The following is a 25,572-nucleotide window of genomic DNA, read 5'->3' as shown; positions in this document are numbered from 1 at the left end:
CCTATCACTGGACACTACAGCAAAACAGTGTCACCCAATCTTCTTGACATACACCTTTTAAATACTTGTAAGTATTGAGATTCCCCCTCAGCCTCCTCTTCTTCAGGCTGAACAGTCCCAGATTCTGCAGCCTTTCCTCATAAAGAAATTTTATTTCATAATACACATTGAAGTCACAAGCCACTAAAAGTTCAATCTCAGTAATCAAGAGTATTCACATCATGCTATTCAGCTCAGAGTGAACCTGCATTCTGCCTTTACAGCTTCTATTTTCAGGCAGATGCAGATTCTGACAGACTGTTAGAAATTCTTTTACCTGTTTTCAGCAGTTTTTTGTGGGCAGACCAGACATTTACTTTTTACGCCCTCATTTCTGGTTATATTTAGAGTAAGCAACTCTTTCCTTTTTCTTTCTCCTTTTGTTTTGAATGACCTTGGAGAACGCAATTATGACCCTATAGCCCATTTTAAACACACCAACTTCTTTCAAGACGGACAGGATAATGGATGAAGGATCATATCACTAGTTTAGCCATTTCAGTACTGACCACAGATGGCCAAAGATCTGTGCAATACTCCAGGGAACACTCCTCCAGTTATTTGTACTCTAGCATATTTAATTAACAAAACACGTGGAAGAACTCCAGAACAAAATCTGAAGACGTACCACCTGGTAAAAAGGACTTGCTAATCTCAAGCAATATGAAAGGCATCAGAATGCAAAACAGAAGTGTTTTATTCCAAAGGCAAGAAGCGGGATGGTGAATAACACTCTATCTGGTGTATTTATAGGATGTTCCACAGTTAATCCCACTCTTGCAATGCCTGTGTAGAAGTAACGGTTTTATTGCAAAGATACATCAGCTGAAGGGTTTGTGTCAAATTGACCTTCTTTTTATGTTTGATTGAATTTTAGAAAAAATAAACTAGTCTGCCTTTACATTGATAAAGAACTTCAGTAACAAAGGTATCACAAGCAGACTTTGAAATAGCTTAAATGTAAGGCAGTTAAAAACTACTAAGGCTCAAACAAAATCCCTCCTTCAAAGTGAAGTTTAAAGATGTTCCTCAAAACACCTTCTGAGCATGTTGACTCTATGATTATTGCACCTTAATTGGGTGGAATGATGTCATGTTCTTGACTTCAGATTTTTTACAGGAATCCAAGCAGTTAAAAGAAAAAAATCTAATGAGCAGATAATGCATTGCAAATATCCTGGATGTAATTTCTGGCAGCATTAAGCTGAATAGAGTACTTCAGTGACATGGGTAGCCATCATGAGATAAAACTTCATCCGGGTTATTAAGTATATTCATACCCACAGCACTTTCAAACCCAATGGAAGAAATGCAAAATCTGTTGGTTAACTTGCCTTTTGGGTGCTACTTGCTGGCAGTGAAAGACTAACAGTACCAGAAAAAGCAAAAGGAATTCCATTCCCCATTGTCAGAAGGCCAGCATCAAAACTAACAGCTTTCTGCTTAAACCTCAGTAAATTAATTGAGATGAAGATGTTCATTTAGATTCAACTTGCATTTGTGTCAAAATATTTCAAACTAATTTGACAGCAGCATAATAACTACACGTTCATCTCCCTTCCAGCAACCATAGCAGTAGTTTCCAAACAAAACCCAGCAGGGCTCTGGCTAACATCAGAACAGACTGCTTCAATGACAGCAGTGGCATTCTGCTCCTTCCAGGGTGCACTCAATATCTTGCATGACTGTGTCTCAGCTGGACAGTCAAATTGTAACCCTAAAGATTTATGCTTAGGTTTTTGGGTTTTTTAACCAGGATTTCAGATATCATGCCAGTACCCACACTTCAAATTTTGCAAATGTAATCTCATAAGAATCACCAGTTGGGAAGTAGTTGTAGAAGTGTGAATCACAAACAAAAGTGGTTTTCTGAGATCGTCACACATTTTTGCAAAGTACAGGCATACAAACAGGTGAGGCAATGTGCATGTTGTCAGAGGAGAGTTTGAGCCTATTTAACCTCATAACACAGGCAAATGAGTCCTGTCTGAGCCCAGTTTAGATAGAAACCAGCAGGGAGGCACAGATGCTCTATACACACGTTAACACATCCCATGCAGATGTGTTACAGACATGCTTCCTTCCTGAATTTTCGAGAGTAGGGAAAGGAGTACACTAAACTGTGCTAAGGATCCATCTGTTTCCTAGTATTTAGTAGGATTTTTAAGGGATAAAACTGTATTTCAGGCCAAAATGTTTCTCATGTTGCAGCTATGAAGTAATACTGCTGGGAAACTTAATTTTAATTTAACTTAAAGAAGTATTTTTCCAAGAAAAGCCATCTAGTACTTTAACAGCAGAATCTTGGATGATTAGAAGATATTTGAAGAAACAATTCATACATTTTCTTATCTGATCTTTAAGGGCAAGTTTAGCTTTAGGTTTTCAATAAAGCTTGATTATTCAGCACTTCACTATGGAAATACTCTCACTGATAGGCACAGGCATCTACCATATATAATAATGCTTCACAGTGTTAATTGATATGGAAAAATGCTTAGCTGAAATCAAAGGGGCTAAAAAATACAAGCATATTGCACAAGTAACCAAATCATTAAGGTATTTTAATCAGGATTTTTGTTCCAGCTCATACCAGACTTCTAAAAAACTCCAAAAAATCCATGTAAAGCTACTTATTTGTTCCTTAAACACTGTGGTCAAATATCTGACAGTAGAAGCCACATATCTCAGACACTAAAATAAGTAATTTCACATCTCTCATGTTTTTTGTCTGAGAATTTTCTACAATGGCCTAGGATATTCCTGAATCAATTGTTTATTACCACTGACAAACTATAACGTATCAACCTCAGCTGCATCAATGCAACTGTTTGCAGCAAAACAGTCTCAATGAAAGAAGGATGAAAGGTCTCATCCTGATGGTGAGTGTTGATGCGCCTTTATGAACAGGAATTCAATTCTTTCACAGCACTTCTGCTATCTGGGCAGCTATGGTAATAACAGTATTTGTAAAACGAGCAGAGCACCAAAAGCACAAAAGATTTAGGATCAGCTCAAGCTGTTCCTCTTCTCATTTCCCTTACTTAAGGTTGTGAATGTTACACAACTAAGTACCGTTAGGTGGAGAACAGGTGACAGACACACATAGACAGTATGGATTTAGACAAAACCTGATTTTTACAGATATGCAACTACTCGCAAGTACTAATGCTGAAGGAATTATGGCAGCTTCAGAAATTTCATTCCAAAATCAGTCTTAGCTTTTTTAAAAAATGATAGTATGAAATACTAAAGAACTTATGCTCAACATGAGAAGGTGTTAGAGCACCACACAGTATACACATCTGTTGATAGTTAAGCAGCTTTGACGTTTCTCACAGAAACAACCAATCTCCCCAGCCCTGCCAAAGACAATGTGCATTTCTGAAGTCTCACACATTCAGAGTTACCAAAGCCATATGCTTCTTCTGAACCAAGCACAAGCACACATGCTTGTTGCCAAGCACCCACACCATAAACAAGACTATCTCCTTGACTAAAGCATAACAAGTGCTACTAGCTGTACATTTCATTACTTGATAGAGAACAAGTAAACCAAGAAATCAGCATTGATAAAGAGGAGAGCCTATCATTTACAAGACCGAATTGATAATCCAAAATGAATTCACACCAGTGTTGTCATCCACTCATACTGCTACTTCTAGGCCACTGCACTTGCAAGACACAATGTTAAAGCAAATTAGTGTTATTACACCATCTTATTTCTTTCAATACAGTCAATAGCAAGGTTTTTAATAGAAAACAGTGAGTAGTGTTTCATTTCTGCTAGCTTTTCCTCACATTTCCTTCACTCTTCATCTCTTCCTTCAGCTAAAGCAGCAAACTGTAGATTACCACTTTTCCACATGGAGCTTGATGAGGACTTCCATGGACAGCAGGACATGGATTCAACAGATTCTCCTTCATCTTCACTTCCTCTGCTGCTCACACTTACCCATGTGCCAGTGCAACTGTGAAAGCAGCACCACTGTTTGTGCAGCTGCACATACCAGAGAAAGTGATCCAGGCTAAAACATAACCCAGTGGAAAAAAAAAGAGCTATTGTAACCCAGATCAGTTCACACACCCAGTTTACCATAAAGGCACAGTCACACAGACAGAGATGGCTTAAATGTCATCTCTACAGAAAGAATTGTTCAAGTTGTTTAATCTGACTACTGAAAGGTACTGGCAGAAACAGTGAGTTGAGGTGGAGACATGCAGCTTGGACTGGGGTTCCTGAAATCATTCTTGCCAAAAGTCAGTATCACATGAAACAAATCAGGCAGATCACCACACACTGGCTTGAGATTCCTACCTTTGCATCCTAATCTGGATACCTGACTTTAAGGTCTTTGGCTATTGGAGAACAGGAGTTCACACTTTAAACTCCCCATAGCCAATCCCCAGGACACACCAAAGCAGAATCCAACACAAAATGTCTCTGAAAAGCCAGTCAACAGCAATAAGTCCACAGACATACTTCTTTCCACTAGGCTGCAGTTAAGCCACACTAGTATGGAGAAGCACTGGTGCTATATAGCTTAAACTGACAACCTTAGTGAATACCAACCAGTGCTGCACTGTCTGAAAAGATCTCTTCACAGTTATACAACATAAATATTTAAAAGTACTTTATTCTATGAGAAAATATAAGATTCTGCTGAAAAACTAGTGTTTAATCGAAGCCTATACAAAAGCACTATTCACTGGGAACTTACACATTTCATACTTCAAGTTCATTAAAAAGTCACTTTAGTCTCACTACTTTTAGTTATGAGAGCATCAGTTTAATTATGAGGTCACAGCCTCTGGGTTTATTGTTGCTAAGCTGCTTGTGTTTTAACAGAAATTCTTAAAATAGTTTAAAATTCAAGCCAGTGGCACTTAAAAAAAATAAAATTAACTTATGCATTCACTGAAAGCAATCATAAAGAATCACTGGTTGGCTAAGTGAAACAGCATGCAGACATCACTCACTCCTCTTCTTGGGAAGGTTGCCAAATGAAAACATATGATGGGAGTATGGCTGAAGGTGCTGTGTGGGGTGACAGAGTGCAGTGCTAAAACAATAGCTGACTCTGCACATTCTAACTTCTACTTCTAGCTTTTCTCCTGGATAAAACAAAACCACATTTATTAAAGTATCTGTATATTCTGGTTCCAGAAGATCTGTGGGTGACAAAAGGATTCCCATGTCTTCAGTACTCCTCTTCCTTTGTTGGCGCAGGACAAAAATGTGAGGTTTACTTTGTGGGAAAGCATACTCAGTCAAGTTAAATGGTTTGTGAATCAACACCTAAGCTTGTGGCCTTAAGAGATATATTTTCCATTTCCCCAACTTTGAAACCTCGGGCGTGTCTTAGAAAATTGCTTCACGCAAAGAATAGGAAAATAATGAAAACAAACAGAGAAGTGCAGTTCTGTCAAGAGCTAACATAGATTAAAAAAAAGAGCTGAAGCAGAAGAAAGATAGTTTCCACCCCTAGAACACCCCATTCAGTGAAACAAATGTCCAGACTCTGCCAAAACCTCTTTGATGGGAGTGGGAGGAGAGGTGGGTACAGCCCTGTGGAATTCCTCTTTTATGTGACTTCACTGGCTTACTAGCAGTAGGGTGGGGGGAAATAGTGAAAAGACTAGCATACCCTGGAGGGCAGCATTGCCTGCATTTCAAGATGAGAAATGGACTCCATCACTTATTAGGAAAAGTTTCAGTAAGGAGCATGTAAAATCTTATTTATTCCTACTCCAGTAGTGCTTAAGGACCTTCCATTGGGTTATACATGACTGAACTCTATGCTGTATAAAGAACAACACAGAAGTTATTTGCCTATAAGGCAAAAGAAAAGTGATATGCTGGGCTGAAGTGACAGCAGACACATGATGGATGGCTTTCACGGCTTAGTGGCTCCATGATATTAGTGGAGGAAGCAGAAAATAGCCCTGACACACACGTGACCCCCTGATTCAATCATGGTGGGATTGAAAAGACGAGCAGTTTACAAATGACAAAAACCACGGTGCCTTAGGTGAATCTTCTGGAGGTCAGCATCCTCAAACTCAGGTCCCATGAACCCTTCTTGACTATGCCTTTCTCTTCAAGGCACTTCCTTTCTCTTAGCACATGCGCCAAGGACTCTTTTTCACTGACTGATCCCTTCGTTGGTTGCTCATTGCCGATTTTTGCTATTGGAGACTGTAGCCAGAGGATGGAAGAGAACGGCTGCCAGCAGAGCTGTCTCTGTTTTGGTGCTACCCTTAGATATCTCTGAGTGACTCATTATCTCTGACAGTTGAAGCTAAGACTGGAAGCAATGAACCAAATGGAAGCCCACACCATACTTCTCAGTCTCACTGAGAAGTACTGCTACTCAACCTAATTCCCAGTGAATGACCCCTATCTGAGAAGGCCTTCCTTCGCCCTGCAGGCTGGCCAGACAATTCACTGTATTCGACCAAAATACAACCTGGAAATATTTCCATTTGTCATATTACCTAAAGGCAGAGAACTGTCAAAATCTCTGACAAATCTGGAAGACTGAAAACAACCCCTTCTTTTCCCCTTTTGTGACCTTTATACTCTTCAACTCGGCTTTCCAATGCAGCCTAAATCAGATGATTTGAGGCTCTTCAATCGTATCTGTCAGGTTACCATGTCTTTCAAGGGGACAATGCTAACTCAATGACTGGTCAGATATGCTGATCCTGCCTCAGGCCATATGCCCGTCCTTCTCTCCTCTATCTCCTAGAGCGTTAATCCACCACCGCACTCCAGCTGCCTTGCAGGATGGGGCAATGCATCTCTTACAAAACAGCGTCTGTCTTCATTCAGACTTGTGTTTTCTTCCCCAGGTTTAGGAGGGCTGCTCTAAGTCAATGGAGAGTTCACCAAAGCAGAAGAGACTGAGTTAGTAAAAGAAGGAGGGTTACTCAAAAGGCATGCATTAGCAGGGAATATAGTTTCTCCCTTCCCAAGAACAGGCACTGAAGCCAAAAAAATTTGGGAATGGCATGCATATTTTTCCATCCTCTCCTATCCTCCTCCTAGTTATCTAAACTTGCTTTTAACGGGTCAGTCAACTTTATTTTGAGTAATAGCTTTCTGCTGCAACTTAGACCCCTACTTCAAGAAAAGTGAACCCAGAAGGGAAGTCAACAGTGATAAGAGAGTTGATGTTTTGATATTTTCCATATGTAGCAAGAATATATATTAAAAAAAACCCTTCATAGATTATTTCATAGGAGTTAGTTCAGGAGGCCTTTAAAACAAACCCGTCATCCAAACACTGAAGAGAAATATTCAGTAAGAAACCAGTTCAACAGCAAATTAAGAGAAGTTAATGTGCAGTGGGGGTAAAAATCCATATTAAAACCATGCAATAGTATAGTATTTATTACGACTACTGTCAACAATCTTTTAAACTATGTTATAAACTATGGAGTCTATCATGTGAAAACTCATCCTTGCCCCCCTCCCATGCAATTCCCAGTACTGTAAGCATTTCTTGGTACATTGTATCTGTTTATGTCCTTTTCTTTAACTTTTAAATCGATGACAGTGCTGGCATTACTTCTCAAAGGTCACTTCACAGAATCACAGAATGGTTGGTTTTAGAAGGGACCTCTAGAGATCATCTAGTCCAATCCCCTGCTAAAGCAGATTCACCTCAATCAGGTAACTCAGGAATGCATTCAGGTGGGTTTGGAAGCCTCCAGAGGAGGAGATTCCACATCCTCCCTGGGCAGCCTGTACCATGGCTCACTCATCCTTACAGTAAAGTAGCTTTCCTTATGTTTAACTGTTTTTTTTGGTGTTCCAGCTTTTGTCCATTACCCCCTCTCCTATTAAAGGATACTACAAAGGAAAGTGCAGCTCCATCCTCTTGACATGCACCTCTTAAATACTTGTAAGTATTAATGAGGTCCCCTCTCAGTCTCCTGATACCGGCACACATTTGCACTCCTCAAATCACACATACAGCTCTTATTCACACTACCCTCAAAATATGCTTGCATCTTACTCTGTTCTTATTTTAACTCCTGAAGAATATTTGCCCATTATTAAAAAAAAGTTCAAGCATCAGTTGCTATCATGAAGACAAAAGCTTGCCTGCTTAGAGAAATAAAATAAAGAGAAGTTGAAAAGCAATCTAAAATTAGAACTGTCATATAGAGACACCTGAGGAATTTCAAGCAGATAGAATGAGATGCTTCAAAGAATATAATCACATTAGTACCGTCTTCTAATTAGACTAGCTTGCTATGATACTCAACAGAGCTGCTTAGCTGAGCCAGAGTCCTGAACAGATATAAATCTGCAGTGCCCACTGTATAAAATTGCTCATTTCAGCACGTGTTTGCTTATCACTGGACAAGATGGTATAAATGTACAAATATATCTCAGGACTCAGAAAAAAAGAAGGTGATTCTCAACTTTTAATCACTATTTTGACAGATCTAGAAAAGATTTTTGTGTTCTTCTCACATTAAACACATTTGTAAATAACTTGTAAATTTGTAAATAAAGATCTCTTAAGGTTTTCTGTTTTAAGAGATCTCTCATCTTGATGAAAATGTTTATTACACTTGAATCATAGTAGTTCTGCAGTTAACTCAAGGTTCATATCTAACTCTAATTATTCATACTTCTCTTGATTAATTTTTTAAATTTAAATAATCTTTTGTTTATATTGAAGAATTTTCCTGGTTTAAATGCATTAACTCTATCATACTTTTGAAAAATATTCAGTTGTATCATATCTCACTTCTATATCTCTCTCAATTTTCTTACAATGATACAACTTTAGACATAGTGGAAAACAGTTGGAATCTTTCCTTTAAATGTAATCACAGTTTCCCTCTTAATAAATTGTAAAAGCTGCTAACTTATGACTTTTATCTATCATTTACTTCTGAGCAATAGCTGATATTAATTACAGAATCATAGAATGGTAGGGTTGGAAGGGACCTTTAGAGATCGTCTAGTCCAACCCCCCTGCAGAAGCAGGGTCACCTAGATCAGGTCACACAGGAACATGTCCAGGTGGGTCTTGAAGACCTCCAAGGAAGGAGCCTCCACAACCCCTCTGGGCAGCCTGTTCCACTGCTCCATCACCCTCACAGTGAAGCAAGGCTCTGTGTCATTTGGGAAAAAAAACAAAGAGAGCCCAGTTGACCTATACTATCCTCTAAATAGATGCCCAACTGTATACTAATAATACGGTTTGCTGCAAACTTTGGCCTAACTAGAAAAGAAGGATCCAAACCAGTTTTACATAAAGGTGCATTTTTTAAATTTAAATTCTCAGGGCAATGCTTTCTAATGAAACAGAAGCATAGAATCGTTTCAGTTAGAAAAGACCTTTAAGATTATTGAGTCCAGCCACTAATCTAACACTGGCAAGCCCACCACATCCCTAAACAACAAAATGTTGAATGAAGATATCATGACTGTACAAGTCTGTGCCGTTGGAAGTTGTTCTAATTATAGCCAGCTTTGGAAGCAAATTCTGATGAAGTTTTCTAGACTGAAGAAAATACTCTCTATTTAGATGGAGATACAAGTAAAGACAAGAGTAATCTCATAAAGACAGTGAATGAATGAAGTGGTAGGGGTTTCACACAGAATATTTTCCCCTTTTGACCTTCCAAAGGGGAAACAAAACAAAAAAAAACTCGCCACAGGAACCTTATTAATTTTTTTCTCCAGTCCTCAAAACTGCTACATCAAAAAATCCCATTACATCCTTAATATCTTGGCATGCTAATTTTGCAAGAGGTGTTTTTCCTTCATGTCTCTGTGAGGGCAGTGGCTAAATGACCCATCATACCACACAAGCTGCTGTCTCACTCCTACTTTCAACTGCTTCAGCCCCAGTCCTTTGCACAGTAAGAACAAAACAGAAGCCTGAACTTTACACTTTACTGTTTTTCTTGGCCTGAATTTACTCTTTTTTTTACAGTATTTTAAAAGCTTCATATATTTTAATAAAATCCTCTCAACATATTTTTGAAGCTTATAATACTTGTTTTAAGTTACAGGATATTAAGTAGATGCAAAGATGTGATTTATTCCCTTTGTGCTTAAGATCATGCTGCTTATGCATCACACCACAAAAAGATGTGTCTGGGAAAGACATTAAAGTGGAAATCAATCTCATTTTCTTCCTTCATAGAAGTAGAGTCCATCTCTAGTAATCCCTTCTACTCATTCATGCCACATGATTGTAAGCCACATAGAATAGGGTAACATCAGAGCTTAAATATGGGACTCATCAAATGTTAATGTGCTATCTCTGTAATACAAGTGTCCTATGGGGAAAACTATTATACATATTTCTGAAAGAATTTTTCTTTCCATTTTATTACACAAACCCCATGAAATGATATCCTCAGTTTCCAGCACATTTCTTCAGAGACAAATTCAGAAATGCAGATACACTGTCCATTTTTCTCTGTAAAAATGTTCCATGGGCAAAATGCCTTGAAGAGATGTTGCAGCACTTATATTCCCAAGGTATTACCATCAATTCTGTGAAAGCAGTGGTTAATACTAATAGGAATTGTCTGGATTATTGACATTTGGGAAAACAGTGGGTGACGTGGAAAGAAGAAATAAAATGAGTGCAAGAAATATGGGATACATATCAGAGAGGAGAGTGAAATAGAACAGTAAGGCATATCTACCTCAGGAGAGTGAAACAGAACAGTAAGGCATAGCTACCTCAGGCTGAACTTTATTCTGGAGAGAAGAATCAAAACAGAAGCTTTCAGCCATTTAAAAGAATGAAGCTGAGGTTCTGCTGTTAAAAAATAGCATTCAAACATTTTCTAAAGAAACTTAAGTTAGCACTGTCAACTGGGGCACAGGATCTGAAATTTGACAAGGGCTTCCTTGGTTGCAGTAAAATCTGTTTTGCTGCCCAAATTTTAACCCACTCGCATTTGAACAGTCAGGAAGGTCTTGAGAAATCATTTATATGATACGCTGCTTCAAATGTTCTGCTTGCATGGTGGTACTCCAGCATACTGCTTTCAGGAGTCCAAGCAGCCCTTCCTTGCAAACTGCTCCTCTTGACAGCTCATGATGCAGACAATTGCAATCAAAATCTCCAAGACATGGAAAAACAGTCACCACCTCTGGCAGACATTGAACTGAAACTTGGACCACAGTATTCTTTGTTAGGTTATCTAATGAGTAAGTAAATTTATCACAAAGTCCAAGCAAGGATCTGAGGAACAATGATAGGCAGAGGAACCCTCCTAATGTAATCAGTGGAAAAACCTAGTCAGTGAAAATTGGAGCATATTGAATTGCCTGTTTCTTAACACTATCAAAGGAGAAGGATGAGACCATTGTCCTCGGTGTGAAATACATCAAGGTGAGTCAGTGTGGAAACTCTTTTACCAGAAATCTTTGCAAATGAAAGAGGGTGATTGCCCACAGTAGCACAGGTCTAGTTAAGGGAGGTAGGAAGAACATTTTGAGACCGTGTAAAACTTACACTGGGATTTTTGAAGGGGATTGTGGGAATGTGTAAAGATCGTTTGGGCATGTTTAGTGGAAGGATCAAAGATGGGGAAAATGAAGTTATCAAGATGAATTGAAGAGGAACAAATGTGGGAAAAAACAAGAGAGAAGAGGGTAAGAAGGGACTGGTTGAGTGTAAAGGTGGTCAGTAGCTTGTCTGACTGAGCCCTGTGCCTGAGGACCACAGTCTGTACTCTATTCTTATTAAACTTGATTTCTGACCACCTTCTGTATGGGTGTGCTCTCTATTCTAGATGTGTGTGTATGAACACTAGAAAGCAGAAGGAGAGGTCAGAGCACCAGCAGCTGGAGTGGGGCCATGAACCTCAGATGCTCTTGTACCCTCATGCCAGCAACTGGAGTAGGGCAAGGGCACTGAGAGCTGCTCCTGGAGAGACTGAGGACCTAAGGCTAACAGCAGCAGTGACTGTGTGTGTCATATTGTACCAGCAGATTCCAATCCTGATTGAACAGGACCAGGCCTCCTTTGATCTTTGTGTTTATCTGAGGTTTGTGCATGTGTAGGCGACTGCTGGTAAAGGCAGTGCTTTCTCTCTGCACTGACGTGGCTGGCTGTGCAGATGCGTAGCATGAGTGTGCACATGCTACCTCAAAGATCTTCCTCACACAGAGTGAATGGTTCAGAGACCCACAATTTGGTGCAATACTCATGGTGGTAAGACAGTAACTATATTTAATTTTAGCTGAGTTGCAGGAGAAATATCAAGACTCTGAGAAGTCTCCCACAATAGTTTGTGAATGTTTCACCTACAGACACCCTTTTACATTAAACAAGAAAGCATCAGAAGCATCATTCAATGCACTAAACAATGAGCATTACCAGCAAGTGTCCTGCTTCTCCGATTAAAGAAGGTACAGATTACTTATTCCCTCCAGTTTTTGTGATTTTAAGTCAAGGCAAACCCCTTTCCAAGATAGCTTTGTTACAATGTTGTTCTTGTTGAAATCCAACATTGATACATTGATGCAGCATGCATTCAAGGAAAAAAAAAATAAACCTTACCTCCAAGTTGTAGAGATATTGGAAACTGTTTTTCTGATTGGCTGCCTTTTCCACAGCCTGAGCTAATTTTACTGCTCCTCTACCACCGGCCGACCAATGATTGCAAGGTACAGCATCAAATGCTCCAGATTGCTTTGCAATTTTACACACCAGATCAACCTCAGCAGGAGAGTCAGTTCTGCCAATCAAATAGTTCTATCTCATTATTTTGTTTAATTAGTTCACTTTTATAACCTTATATACCTAGCCTTATTTTGCCAAAAGCAGTTGTAAAGCAAGTCTATGTAGAAATAGTGCCATATACATAATGCATTTATACACAGAATATGTATTAACATGTTTCAAGAACACTTTTAGTAATTGTTATAACTAATTAACATGGATGATTAATAGTTCCATAACAGTATATAATTTTTTGGTGGTTTTAAAACCTTAAGAACAAGCTAAGGATTTAAAGGTCTTTATATTCATGATGAAAAAAGGAAATTCTTTAATATCTTCTTTTTCTTCATGCCCAAACTGATTAATTTATGAATAACGGCATGACATTTGAACTGTGGATGTACTCACAAAAGTAATGAAAGAATAGACTTACTTGAAGACATTTAGAGCAACCACAACAGGAACTCCAAAGAGCTGAGTAATTTGAATCTGTTTCTGTAGATTACAGCAGCCATCAGCTACCAGCTGGAGGTTCTATGCAATTAAATAAAAATTAATGGAAATGGAAACATACATCAAGTCTTTTCTAGCCAAAGAATTTTCCATAAATTAAACTGAACATAAACAGTGCTGATTATGACAATTGCAAGCAAGTAAAATGCTTCCAGGCAAAAATATTTTGACACTTCTTAATTCTTACTTCTATTAATAAGCAACAGAGATATTTAACTAAGCAATGTCTAAAACTTCAACGTGAATGCATTGCTCTCTTCTGGGACACAACACAAGAGTTCAACTGATGACAGGCTGCCTGGTTTCACTACTGTGAAAGGGCTGTTAGTCACTTGTTTTCAAAGGTGATAAACTACAGCAGTGGGGTGCAGTTTGATATACAGATGGGTTAGATGCATAGTCTAATCTACATATACAAATATATCTCAGATAAAGCACATTATTTACTTTTTTATCTCACAGTTTGTGGGCCTTGTCTTAATTGCAACAAGACACATATCCTCAGCCTGATAAAACCAAAAGATTAGAATTTGTCTACAGTGAAGAGACATAGAAAACAAATCTGTAGAATCTACTCTTGTTTGAAGAGTGACATCCAACACCAAATGTGAAGCACAAACGGATTAAATCTGTTGTTTAATGAACAGGTGAATTCACCATTAATTTCAGGGTACATCTTTGATCTCTGCACCACTCTGCTCTTGTGCTTTCATAAATGCCTGTATGATGGACTGAAGAGCTCTTCAGTTTGAAAAATTAGTGGTCCTGGAAAAACTACTGAAAAAAAAGTTATTTTTCATCTAGCTCAGTTCCTCAGTACAATCTATCATGCAGTCACACACACAGCACACACAAGAGGGGTAACATCAAGTGGCTGGGGGCAGATGAGTTAGATGTACTTGTTGGCAATCCCTGTTTAAGGTGTTCACTGAATATCAGCATTAGAGAATGCTATTGTTAAATCTGAGGTTGCACCCTATCCAGTCAGAGGATGAGAAGTTCTGATTTTTCATATACCCTATTATTTTGTCCCTCTAAACAAGACCTCCTAAAGTTTTATAATAGTTCCTCTTACCTCTTCTGTGTATTCTTTCTTCAAGGGGGCACCAGCAGTTACCTGGAAGAATAAACAAAGTCATCAGATTGACACTTGTCATAATCATAGTCATGAGTGCACTTTTTGTTACTTTCTATACTATCAGTCAGTCCATACCTTGTGCATAACATCATAGCTTGACTACAGCTTCTGCTTTATCCCAAGTTACACTGGTACATGGAGAATAACAACCTTCCTATTGTATTTAGGTGGCAAGACACAGGTAGTGACTCAAGAACTAGTTTGAAAAGATTTATTAGAGAGGAAGTAATTGGATCCTACTTTACATGCCTAACAACACAGCAGCAATGCAAAGACAATGGACAGCAATCTCCAACAGCTTGCTAAAGGTATAACATAACACAGACTAGAAGAGGAGCATACGCTTTGGGTATCCTGTAATTAGGGCCTATGGAAAGGAACTGAATGCATGTAATTTTCTTTGCTGGAAACCACAAAGGTATACAGACAAGAAGTATCACCAAGGTACTATACTGAGTCTCTAAGGACCATGTACAAAAATCTCAGGCACAGGACTTTGTCTCTTTTGTTTCTTGTTGCTCTTGGTCCATTTTATAGTTAATATATATATATCTAAATGTATCTGGTACATGCTTCTATGATGCATTAGGTAAATAAATGAAAGCTTTATACTTCTAAAGATATAGATCAGACAGAGGGACAGTTACTATGACATATTTAAGTCCTAGTTTTGCTAGATGGAATGACAACACATGTAGTAATATACCCTCCTTGAAAGGTCAGGAGGAATATAATTTAAAAACAACAAACACTTGCATTAGGAGCAGACCAAAATGCTAGAAAGTTACATAATTCTTTCAACCTAAAAGACTGAGAAAGGACAGATCAGCTTTAGCTCTAAGAGATGATTAACTGTAAGAGAGACAATGCATTCCAAAATTTTGTGGCTGTAGAAACAGCTCTGGTATTTTCACTCAGTGAGACCGTTTCCCTGGCAGCATCACTTTCTTGCATACTGCTGGGCAGATGAAAGTGTTTCTAGGAGTTAAGTGTCTGCCTGCTTGGCTAGCAGAGTCTGATCTGATTGTATGACCGAGGAGCACTTTTACAATCAATAATCTGTATGTACAAATCTCTTTATGGCTTAAACAAAAAAAAAAAAAATTGTATGCTGGTGACTTTTGGTACACTGGGAAAACATTTGCAAGATTTCATCAGTTGCCTCAGCATCCCTGAGGGAATTAATCTGAGCAGATGAAAAGGACAGAAGAGGTTCCCATTATTGCAGTGAAAGAAATCTCAAAACTTTGACTAACAATATTCCCTGCTTTCACTCATATACTGCAACCTGAACTCCTTTCGTTCCTCCTCAGCTGCCAACTTTCCCAACCTGTGAATGCTTCGGTGCACTTAAAAATGCTATTTGAAAAGACATTGAAAAGAATATCAATGTTATAGCTTTTTTCTTTTTTCATGCAAACAAACTTCCCTCCCTCAGCAAGACTGGGTACTTTTTCAGAGCTCATTCATCCCTCTTCTTTCATTTGTACCTTTCCTTTCCTGTATTACCTTTGGAGACAACATCTATATAATGAGGTAATTCAGGAGGGACATCTAAATACTGCCCCATAGGATACCCCCAATATTTCTTAAACCAAGATATTTTATTTATTTCGAACATTAGCAAGATTCTTTTTTCCAAGAAAGGTGCAAAAACTTACATTTGGCCCACCTCCATGCATCTTCAAAGCCCTCACTGTAGCAACAAGTACAACCACACTGGGAACCAAGCCAGAGGCTCTGCATTTGATGTTGAAGAATTTCTCCATCCCAATGTCAGCACCAAAGCCAGCTTCAGTTACTGTTAAACATTAAAAAAAACAAAACAAAACCACACAAAAAACATGCTTTGGGTTAAACACTAGGGGATATTCCTACTTTAGCATACAGTGCACTTAAACATACACCAGTACTCAGTGTTGGATGAACATTCAAATAAAGGCCCATTTACATTACTGTGTCTGATTAAAAAATTATTCCCAACTCCAAAATGCACTCTCTCATTCTTGATATGTCCAATATGTCATCAAAAGTAGACATATGGTGGGGAAAACATTCAAGCAATTCAAATCAGTTTGAATCAAAGTATTTAAAAATATCTAGTCCTCTAAAATAGCTTTTTCTGTGTAATTACATTTATTTTAAATGTCTGCAAATTCTTACAGATGTATGGCTTCCCTACTTTATTCCTCCTCCCTTGATTTCACTAAATATGTGTTTACCTCACAACTTATAGTTTTACAGAACATCTGGTCATCTCTTGCTTTTGGTGAAAGGATGTGTATTTATAAACAGAGACCAGCAGTTGCAGCCATGGGTCAGTGTTGAATATACTACTAAACAGTGAATACTATAATAGGATTTTGCATCAAAGAACTCAGACATTAATGTTACACTACTCAGGAGAAAAATCTGTGCAGAATTAGGATACACCTGGCAAAGTATTTTAGCAGAGCTACAAATAAAAGAGAAGATAATATGTATTAAATGACGTTGGATTCTTCAGAGCTAATTTGCTCAGATTTGTCAACCATTTCAATTGTCTCTTTTGAAATCCAAATAATTTATTTTTATTGGATAAATACAAGAACACAGCAATTAAAAAAATCAAGGCATTAAACCTCTCATTTGTTGAAAATTTTCTGATGTACTGTTTCCCCCTAGAATACATTGAAGAGTTGGGCTCAACGAGTGCCTCTGGAATATGTGAAAGGACTTTCAGCTAACAGAGGGGGAAAACAGTTTGCCCAGGGGCTTCTGGACCTGACTCCAAGCAGGGCTGGTGGCACATCCTTGTAATCCCTATCAGCTTGAAAAAAATTGTAAATTCCCTTTCCTTTTTCTCCTTCTTGCCAGCAGTTTTGCCTCTCATGCCTAGGATGGGGAACACGAACAGCTGATGGAACATTTTGGGGCTGAAAACAGTCAGCAGGGTCAAGAAGGAGGAGGTACAGATTTGCTCTGCTGCTGTGGGAGAAAGTATCATCCAGTTGGCAGCCAGTGCACTTTAGGAAGTCTCAGCCTTTGTGCATTTGTCCTTACACCATGAGTCCTTTTCCATCTCCTCTTCGTTTTGCACAGGCTGAAGCAATTGCCTGTGTGGGTCTGCTCAGAGGGAGGAAATGGCTGCTGGGGCTGGGGTAGGAAGCAAGAGCTACTAAAGAAGGGGCTGGGCACACAGAGGGGAGCAGGGACCTCTTGAAATAGTAACATGGCAAATATCATGACTAACATTCTCCAAAATCACTGTAATAAGCATATTATCTTTTTCTGAATAGCCCTGGGGAAAAAAAAAAAAAAAAGGACAACATACCAAACATGGAAACAAAAAAAAGGGGGGTTATGCAAACACAATAATTTAAAGGAACAAACCTAATGTCAGGACAAGTCATATTAAAAGCAGAGCCAGGGATCACATGTCTGCTTTCCAGTAACCCTCATTCTTCTCCAGTCTCTTATGTGGCACAGCGTGATTAATGAGAACTCCAAGTCAGGAATATATAACCACAATCAATCTTTAATATAAACAACAGATAAACTACCAAGTACTTGAGAGGGTGGGAAAATAATTTGTCTCTTACAGAGATTGCCAGCGTATACACATAGCAGTCTCCTAACGTTTCCAAACAAAGTTTCCAGGGAGTTAATCCTTTCCATGCCAAGCCTTTTCAAAGGTCAGTTTTCCTTAGAGAATGGGGGATTGCAAGTCTACCCTTTGAGAGAGAGAAATGCAGAGATGTCAGCCTTCTAATAAGCACGAAAACTCCTCATGCAGCACTTCACAGCTCTTGTGGAAGCACTAGCCATCTTTCAGGCAGTCCAAGCTGCCAGATACCTAAGAAAGCTGTGCAGGGGCACTTCTCTGGGCAGCTGTGCATATTCCTCTGTTTTTTGTAATAGTTTCCTTTGATATGAAGGGCAAGATGCACTTTTGCTTAAACAAGTCAAATCCTATATCGACATCTGAAAAGCTGACAGAGCACTGGTGTTCACCCGAGTGAGAGCCACAACATGGAGAATGGAATTTCTTCAGTCAAAGCAGAGGAAAGGGAGAGGAACGTCAGTGCTTTCTCCTGTGTGCGGAAGGAAACAGGATGTAGTAGAAAAGCTGCCTGGATGAAAGTTCCAACTCTGTTTTATTTCCTCCAAGGAATAGTGAGAAGATACAGTAATATGCCAAGCTATTACATTTTAAAATCTTTGTGCTGAAACACTTAATACAATGACTTTCAGATTGTTTCCTGCTTTCAAATGAAAGCGTAAATGAAAAATAAATACAGTCTATAAATGGGAAGCTTCAAGCTAGTCTACAGTTAAAGATTATGAGATGAAATAGCTTATAAGTTTAAATGTAATAACAGAAATTTAAAGTAATACACAGGTTCATTTATTTCAGTTCTGGTTTCTCATGTATGGTTTGTCAACAGAAAGTAATTACATATTACAGGTGAACTGATAAAGACTTTTGAGAAAGAAAATCTACCTATGCAGATGTGGCTTGCTGAAGGAAAGTTTATGATACAACTAAAGGGAAGTTTATGATGCAATCACTACTACTTGCCGATACAGAGTCTTTACCTAGCTTCAGTTCCCCTTTCCACAAGGATCTTCATCCTGTCCCCTGTCCTGTGGCCACTTCCCAGCCCTGTGAATCACTGCTACCTGGGCTGCTGCCCTGCAAGCAGGTACTGGGCTTCTAAACACAACATCATGCTGGCATCATAATGTAACTGTTTGCTTTGATTTCCTGGCCACAAACATAGCAGTTCTATCAAAAGTAAAGAGGTAAATGATGTGTCTTAAGCAACTTGAGAGAAAATATATGGGTATTTGCACTTCCAGGTGGAGAACATAATCCCATGGCAACATATGCCAACTGAACACAGGGATTTCGCAGTCCCAGGTCTTACTTGCCATCCCAGATACCCTTCTGGCACTGATAAAATCAGACAATAATCTAGCCAAATACTATGAGATTATTTTCTGAGTGTATTTTTCAGTGAATAAAGCTCTCTGGACTGTATCACTGTGTGGTCACAAAACCACAAAACCTAATCCAACAAATATTCTGTTTGATTTTACCCTTCAATTTTATAGTCCAAATATCATAAGGAACATTGGTATGAAGATTAAAAATTAAAAATTGACATATCAGTAGTGCATTACCATTACATTACTTTTAATACTGGGTCACAGGTCAAATGTAGGAATGAATATACGCTTATATATCAGAATTATGTTGCATCAAAATGCTTCAATAAGTTCAAATAATGTCTTCCCATAAGATCCACGTAAGGATGACCGAAAGCTAGGCTCATTCTAACATATCAGAGAAAGTGGAGTCTTGTTTCAAAACAAGAGGTGGCAAAACACAACATGCAATTGCTATAGACCTTTCTACAGGTCATTTATGTAATATCTACTTCACTTAGTTCAGCTAAAAAAATAACCAAAAAACCCCATAGTTTTTGTTAGAACTAGAATCCAAAACATCCAAACTAGGTACAAAAGGGGAAGGCAAAACTCATAAACATGGAATTATGCAATACTGATGATGAGAATTCTGTCAGGCAGTATAAAGTCAGAACAATTGATACTCTTCCCTGAAGTCTGTAATTCCACTTCAGGGTTTGGTCAAACGAACAAATCATTCCAATGGATTTGATTCTTGTTTATAATTCCACAACCTCTTCATGGAATCACTATCTTGTGAGCCACACCTGTGAATATTTTATCACCCACACAAGACAACAGCTTAAATAGACAGTGTCACAGTTTAAGTAGCTAATCAGATTTCATCGTCACACCTAATACAAAATGTAATTTTTCTCTGCCTAAAACTGCATTTATCATGCTCTAAGTGCATAAAGTGGTTCCACATTAGTCTCACATTTCCATACTGCTTAAAAGCCTTACAACAAGTGATGTTTAGATTTTTTTTTAAAAGGTATTTCACCCACAATTGAACTTCATGTAAACTGAGAGTAATTTCTAGTGAAAGTAGCTTCTCCCTAGTCAGCCTTTTCTATCAACAAATCAATGTCAAAACAAAACATTTGTACTATAAAGGACCAAGTCAGATGAGCACACGTGAGGTGAAACTTTAGGACACGAATTGTGAGCTTTGATTCCTGAACAATGTAAAAGGAAATGGAAACTCTGAGCTGCAAGTTGCCATTTACTCTCCACATGTAAACATATCTGTTCTGGTGCAGCTGTCTGCTGGTAAACTCAGGAAAAGAAGAGTTCAAAGTCACAGAAGCACATGAACTGTGAACCTGGAGCCGGAGGCATGCTAGCTGTAAAGTACTGATATGTCCTTGTTTAAGTGAAAAATACCAAGATGCACAACCGCCAAGATAAACTAGGATGATCAGTGATTTTTCTAACAGGATATCATATTTTTGTTAGTATAGCCAGGAATGAATAAACCAGATGTTTGTTCATTCTGACTCTGGCAATTATTTGATGTCAGCTTCCATTATTATGACTGATTTTGGAATGCAACATACCTTTTTTTCTTTTTCTTTCTCTTTTATTTCCCTCTCTCCTAACAGAGGGGGTTTTCCTGTTCATTTTCCTTCTGGCACAGTCTCAGATGGCATCCACACGTGCACTCACTGCTACAACTGCTGGACACAAAATCCAGTAGAAAACTACACATGCACAGCTTAAGACTGAACATTTTTTAATGACAAGAAGAAAATAATTTGCATCAGCTATTTAAGTTTAATGTTGTTGTTGTGAGGCCTAGGAGGAAAGGTAATAGGAAGAACATCTGCCACTTAGTTCAGCAGAACTTTATGTTCTCATAGACACTTTTACCCTTTGCTAAAGAAGGATGTCAGGGCAGTATGTACTCTCCAGAGGTAAGGGCACTGTAGGTTTCTGACCGTTGACTGTCAATTCGCATTTTTGACTGACCCAACATGTATGACGGTCCCGGATTCTTAAGTGGAAAGAAGCACACTTTTAACAGCTATTAATGGGTTCTCTTCTGCAAGAAGTCTTGACCAAACTACTCTCAGAAAGCAGAATATTTGAAGTTATGTTCAATGGTAGATTACTGTTCACTCGGACTGTGTGTAGAAGCCTCCCCATAAAGAGAGAGCAGCCCACCTGCATGAGCATCTCCAGAGAGACATGCAAAACATGCCTGGCTCCTGGTTTCACTGGCGTACCCTTCCTGACACAATGCTCAAGCTCTAGCTCTTGAGACCTCTCCTAATTTCTCCAGAGGAAAAAAAATTCTCCTGGAAATTTTCAGCTTCTCCACACAAATAAAATATGTCAGTTGAAAACAAAGATTTACATTCAAGTACCCTGCCATACCCCATAACAGTAGCAGCTCAACTCATGCTGCCTCCTTCCAAAGGAGACTTGTCCCCAGTGGCTGACAGTCCCAGGCCTCAGCTGACTGTTACTGCCTCCTGGCAGCAAGGGCTGCGAAGGGAGCTCGGATCCCAGAAATACGCTTCATTTAAGTGCTGATTCCCTTGGGACCTTATAGCATGCTATTTCAACCTTTTGCTCAGGTTCATCTCTTTTTCTGTTAGAGATGAATGTTTACCTTCAAAATGCTGAGTGGCTTTAAATGAGAAGCTAAAGGTTACAGCATAACCTTTCACAGTTATTTGTTTTAAATACCAATTGCTGTTAATTTTCCAAGAACATATAATATGTTAAACAAATGAATGGCTCATACTGGTTATTCTTTGAATATAGACAAAAAAATAGCAGAAAGTTCCCTTTATTTACTACAAGTCAGACAACTGAAGATAACTCTTAAATCTCAACTCTCTTGCAACTAAGGATACAATTCCTCCTCGTGGGTTTAACACACCTGCTTGTATATGTATGCTGCACATGTTGGATTGGACATTCAGTGGGTAATCAACTGAATACTCCACGAGCTGACAGAAATGGCACTGTGCGACAGAAAGCATGCTCTGCATATCTCCACAGCTCTGCTTGCCTTTCCCTCTTGAAAATATACAGAAGTGTAACTGCAGTGATCCCTGCCTACAAGGCACCAAGAAAGACACTGTGGCTGAACCAAATGAGCATCCTGCATTGCTGAAAGGATAATTCCTGTTCCCTCTTAAGTCTTTCACCTTTCACCCTTGCTCTCTACCTCCTTCCCTACTGACCAGATTTCCCACAGGTTTTGGCACTCATCTAATTGGCAGATGAACTGTTGGCATTTGCTAACCAGAAAACAAACAGAAAGAACAAAACAAAACAAAAAATCCCACTGGGTTATATTCAAATCAGCTAAAGTGAGACCAGGCAAGTGTCTGAACATGTTCAAACACGTAGCAAAAACAGACAAGCAGAAGCAAGGGAGGGGAGACACGCTTTGACAGTGGCAAACTGTTAATTCATCCCTAGACACCTTGCCAAACCATACTCTGATATTTCAAATGTAACATTTGAAATCTTCTAGCAGCTGCCTAGTAATGAGCTCATTATTTAGATTTATTACTAGAGATTAAAAACCTGAAGATGTCTTACAAACCACAAACAACTCATTCTAATAGAAATAAAGGGAGCTGTATGTAGCTTCATGGACTACACATTTTTCTGAATCCTTTTTCTAAGTTTGCTGGGTTTTACAGTCGCTTTCTCTTAACTCCTGCGTCTTATATTCATGTAAAGACCCATAATTCATAGGTTAAATGTCAGCCTCTGACATGAATTGTAATGCATAGCTGAATACATTAACCAGATATACACATCTCTCCCTTTTTCTAACCTTCTTCTATTACAATATTAACTAGAAAAAAAATAAACCAAAGAACAGTGAATGCTAGGTTTCATCCCTTCACCATTCACAGCACGTTTCCTTTGAGGCAACAGAGTATCATTTGCTCATAAGACAGATGACCACATTTTTGAAATGGAGCACAATTAATGTCACAGGAATAAAGCAATTACATTATCTCATACTTAAAGAGATCATCTTGGCCTTTAACAAAGAATTACTAGCCTTCTGGTAATTACAAAATTAAAACCTCACCACTTTTTTATTTGCAGTTGCAAGGAAAGTATAAGTAACAGCATCACTGATGGATCTTCATTTAAGGCTGCTGTCCTATACTAAATTATGGTACCCACAGCATTACCCTGTGCGCTTAAAATAAATTTCATCACACCTAAACCATGTTTCTCTCTGTATATCTCATGACCAGACTTTCACTTTTAAAGGATCCAATTGTCTGAAGTTCCTGTCACAAATACATGTTCCATCAAATTGAAGCTGTACTCAGGTTCTGCCTCTTCCTACTCCCCTTGAAAGAGCTACAGAAAATGGACTCATGTCACAAACACCTGGAAAACGTTGGCTTCAATAGGCAGGCAGGAGAGCCTGAAAATCTCTTCCTTGGAAAAATTCTACCAATTTCATCAGATGGCCATGAAATGACACCTGGCTTAGCAACAATATTGCTAAGCTATTCATGAAAGAGAAAGAGGAGATGCAAAGGATGTTACTATTGAGACAGAACATCACCTCAGCATATACCTTGGAATATGACATACTTTTTAAAAAGCAGCAGAACTACAATCAGGCAATGAATGATGATACAGGTAGTAAATGACAAATTTGTAATTTTTTGCAGCCACATAAGGTACCCTCAGAGCTTATCACAACTCAGAGACAAAATACACTTAACCAACCACCACCACCACACGCTGGGCTGTGGGTGTTCACTCCCATCTGCCTTCAGAGGGACATGGCTAGGAGAGGCAGTGAGGCCAGGAAATCGCCTTGCCAGCCGCTCACGCCTCATTGTTCTCATCACAAAATAAAAGTGCCTGTGTGTGGACTGCAGGAGAGTGATTTTGGCTGCCTCTGATGCCACACAACAAAGAACCACTGCTGAATCAGGATGATCAATGCTCCTGTCACTTGGTCCAATCATCCGAGGCATGCCAGGCATGGGAGTCATCAATCACTGCAGTGCAAGCCTATCCCATAATGCATGCAACTATTTGCCTTAGGCTGCTGCCTTTTTAAAACTCCCCCAGACTCCTTCCAAGAGGCATACATCTTGAGAAGTATTTCCCACTCTGCCCTTCTAATATCCTGGGAAGTGTTCGCTTATTATGATAATGATCTCACCTATGACTTAGGTGCTGTCTTCTCAGGATATGCATGTACTGAATCCTTTCCCAAGGAGGAGGAAGAACAGGTTTTGGCTTTATCTGATTCCGCTTAGTCTTTTTCAGGAGACAGAATATCTTCCCTTCATCATTGGCCTAAGAGGGGACATTAACAACACTATCCTTGGGAAACTACTGAGCCATGTTTTAGAAATCCATGGAAAAGAGCATCTCTTGCTATGTATCCCCACAAAGAAGAGTATTGCACTGCACTAGCACTTTGTCTTGATTAGAAAAGGGCCCAGTGAAACATCTGATGCAAAGGTTGTAAACGACACTGTAAGACCATTCTGAGAGCTTAGCTGGATATAGCTCTGTCCTGGTGGAAACAACATAAAGAGTGCAATACATGTACACATACACAATTTCAGGTATCAACACACAGAAAGACTTTCCATGCAGAGAAAGTGCCAGATACTGTTAGGAGTATATTAGGGGGTAGTAAAAAACGTCGAGCAGTGACAACATGCAACATAAGCCACAAAAGAGTAGAGAAGGGCGAAAGAAGTAGGCATGTAACACCCGTTGTGCTCCACAGACTTTGTGAAATAGCCACATGCATGGAGAAAAGCAGCAGGAGTAACTTTAGAAATTATGGAAACTTTTCAGATATAAGCCCTCCAATACCTTTTGCAGGTAGGTATTAGCTTGGTTGTAATCACCTATATTTTTAAAATAAGATGTAAAAAACCCCAGTATTTGAACCTCTACTCAAAGTGTGAGATTGCCAGCTTGTGTCAAACCTATCAATATGTATTTACTGGTTTTCCTATATTTTTTGTATGATAAAAAAAAGACTCAGATGGTTAAAATTGCTCTGGAAAATAGCTGTGTCTGTTAAACCATATGTGTGTGCATATGTGTAATCTATCTTACAAAAAGAATTACAAACTGAGGAGAGAGAAGGTACTAAGGTCACACATCAACAAATCCCACATGGAGAAAGATTTTCCTACATGGATTTCCCAATTAAGAACAAGACCAAAACCAAAACCAAAC

General features: G+C 38.8%; 1 protein-coding gene across 1 annotated transcript in view; it reads right to left on the bottom strand.

The window, feature by feature from the left end:
- Window positions 1–25,572, bottom strand: part of MTHFD1L (methylenetetrahydrofolate dehydrogenase (NADP+ dependent) 1 like) — a 150,635-nt gene that overhangs the window by 49,295 nt on the left and 75,768 nt on the right. Inside the window, exons 21-24 of the mRNA XM_061990315.1 lie at window positions 16,071–16,210; window positions 14,347–14,388; window positions 13,192–13,292; window positions 12,597–12,774 (exon numbers count right to left, since the gene is read on the bottom strand). Coding sequence (XP_061846299.1) covers window positions 12,597–12,774; window positions 13,192–13,292; window positions 14,347–14,388; window positions 16,071–16,210 — 461 coding nt within the window. The remainder of the gene's footprint in view (window positions 1–12,596; window positions 12,775–13,191; window positions 13,293–14,346; window positions 14,389–16,070; window positions 16,211–25,572) is intronic.

The sequence above is a fragment of the Colius striatus genome, chromosome 2, assembly GCF_028858725.1.
Source record: "Colius striatus isolate bColStr4 chromosome 2, bColStr4.1.hap1, whole genome shotgun sequence".
In the NCBI taxonomy this organism is placed as follows: domain Eukaryota; kingdom Metazoa; phylum Chordata; class Aves; order Coliiformes; family Coliidae; genus Colius; species Colius striatus.
The sequence above is the reverse complement of the archived record's forward strand: the minus strand, read 5'-3'. Positions and strand labels throughout refer to the sequence as shown.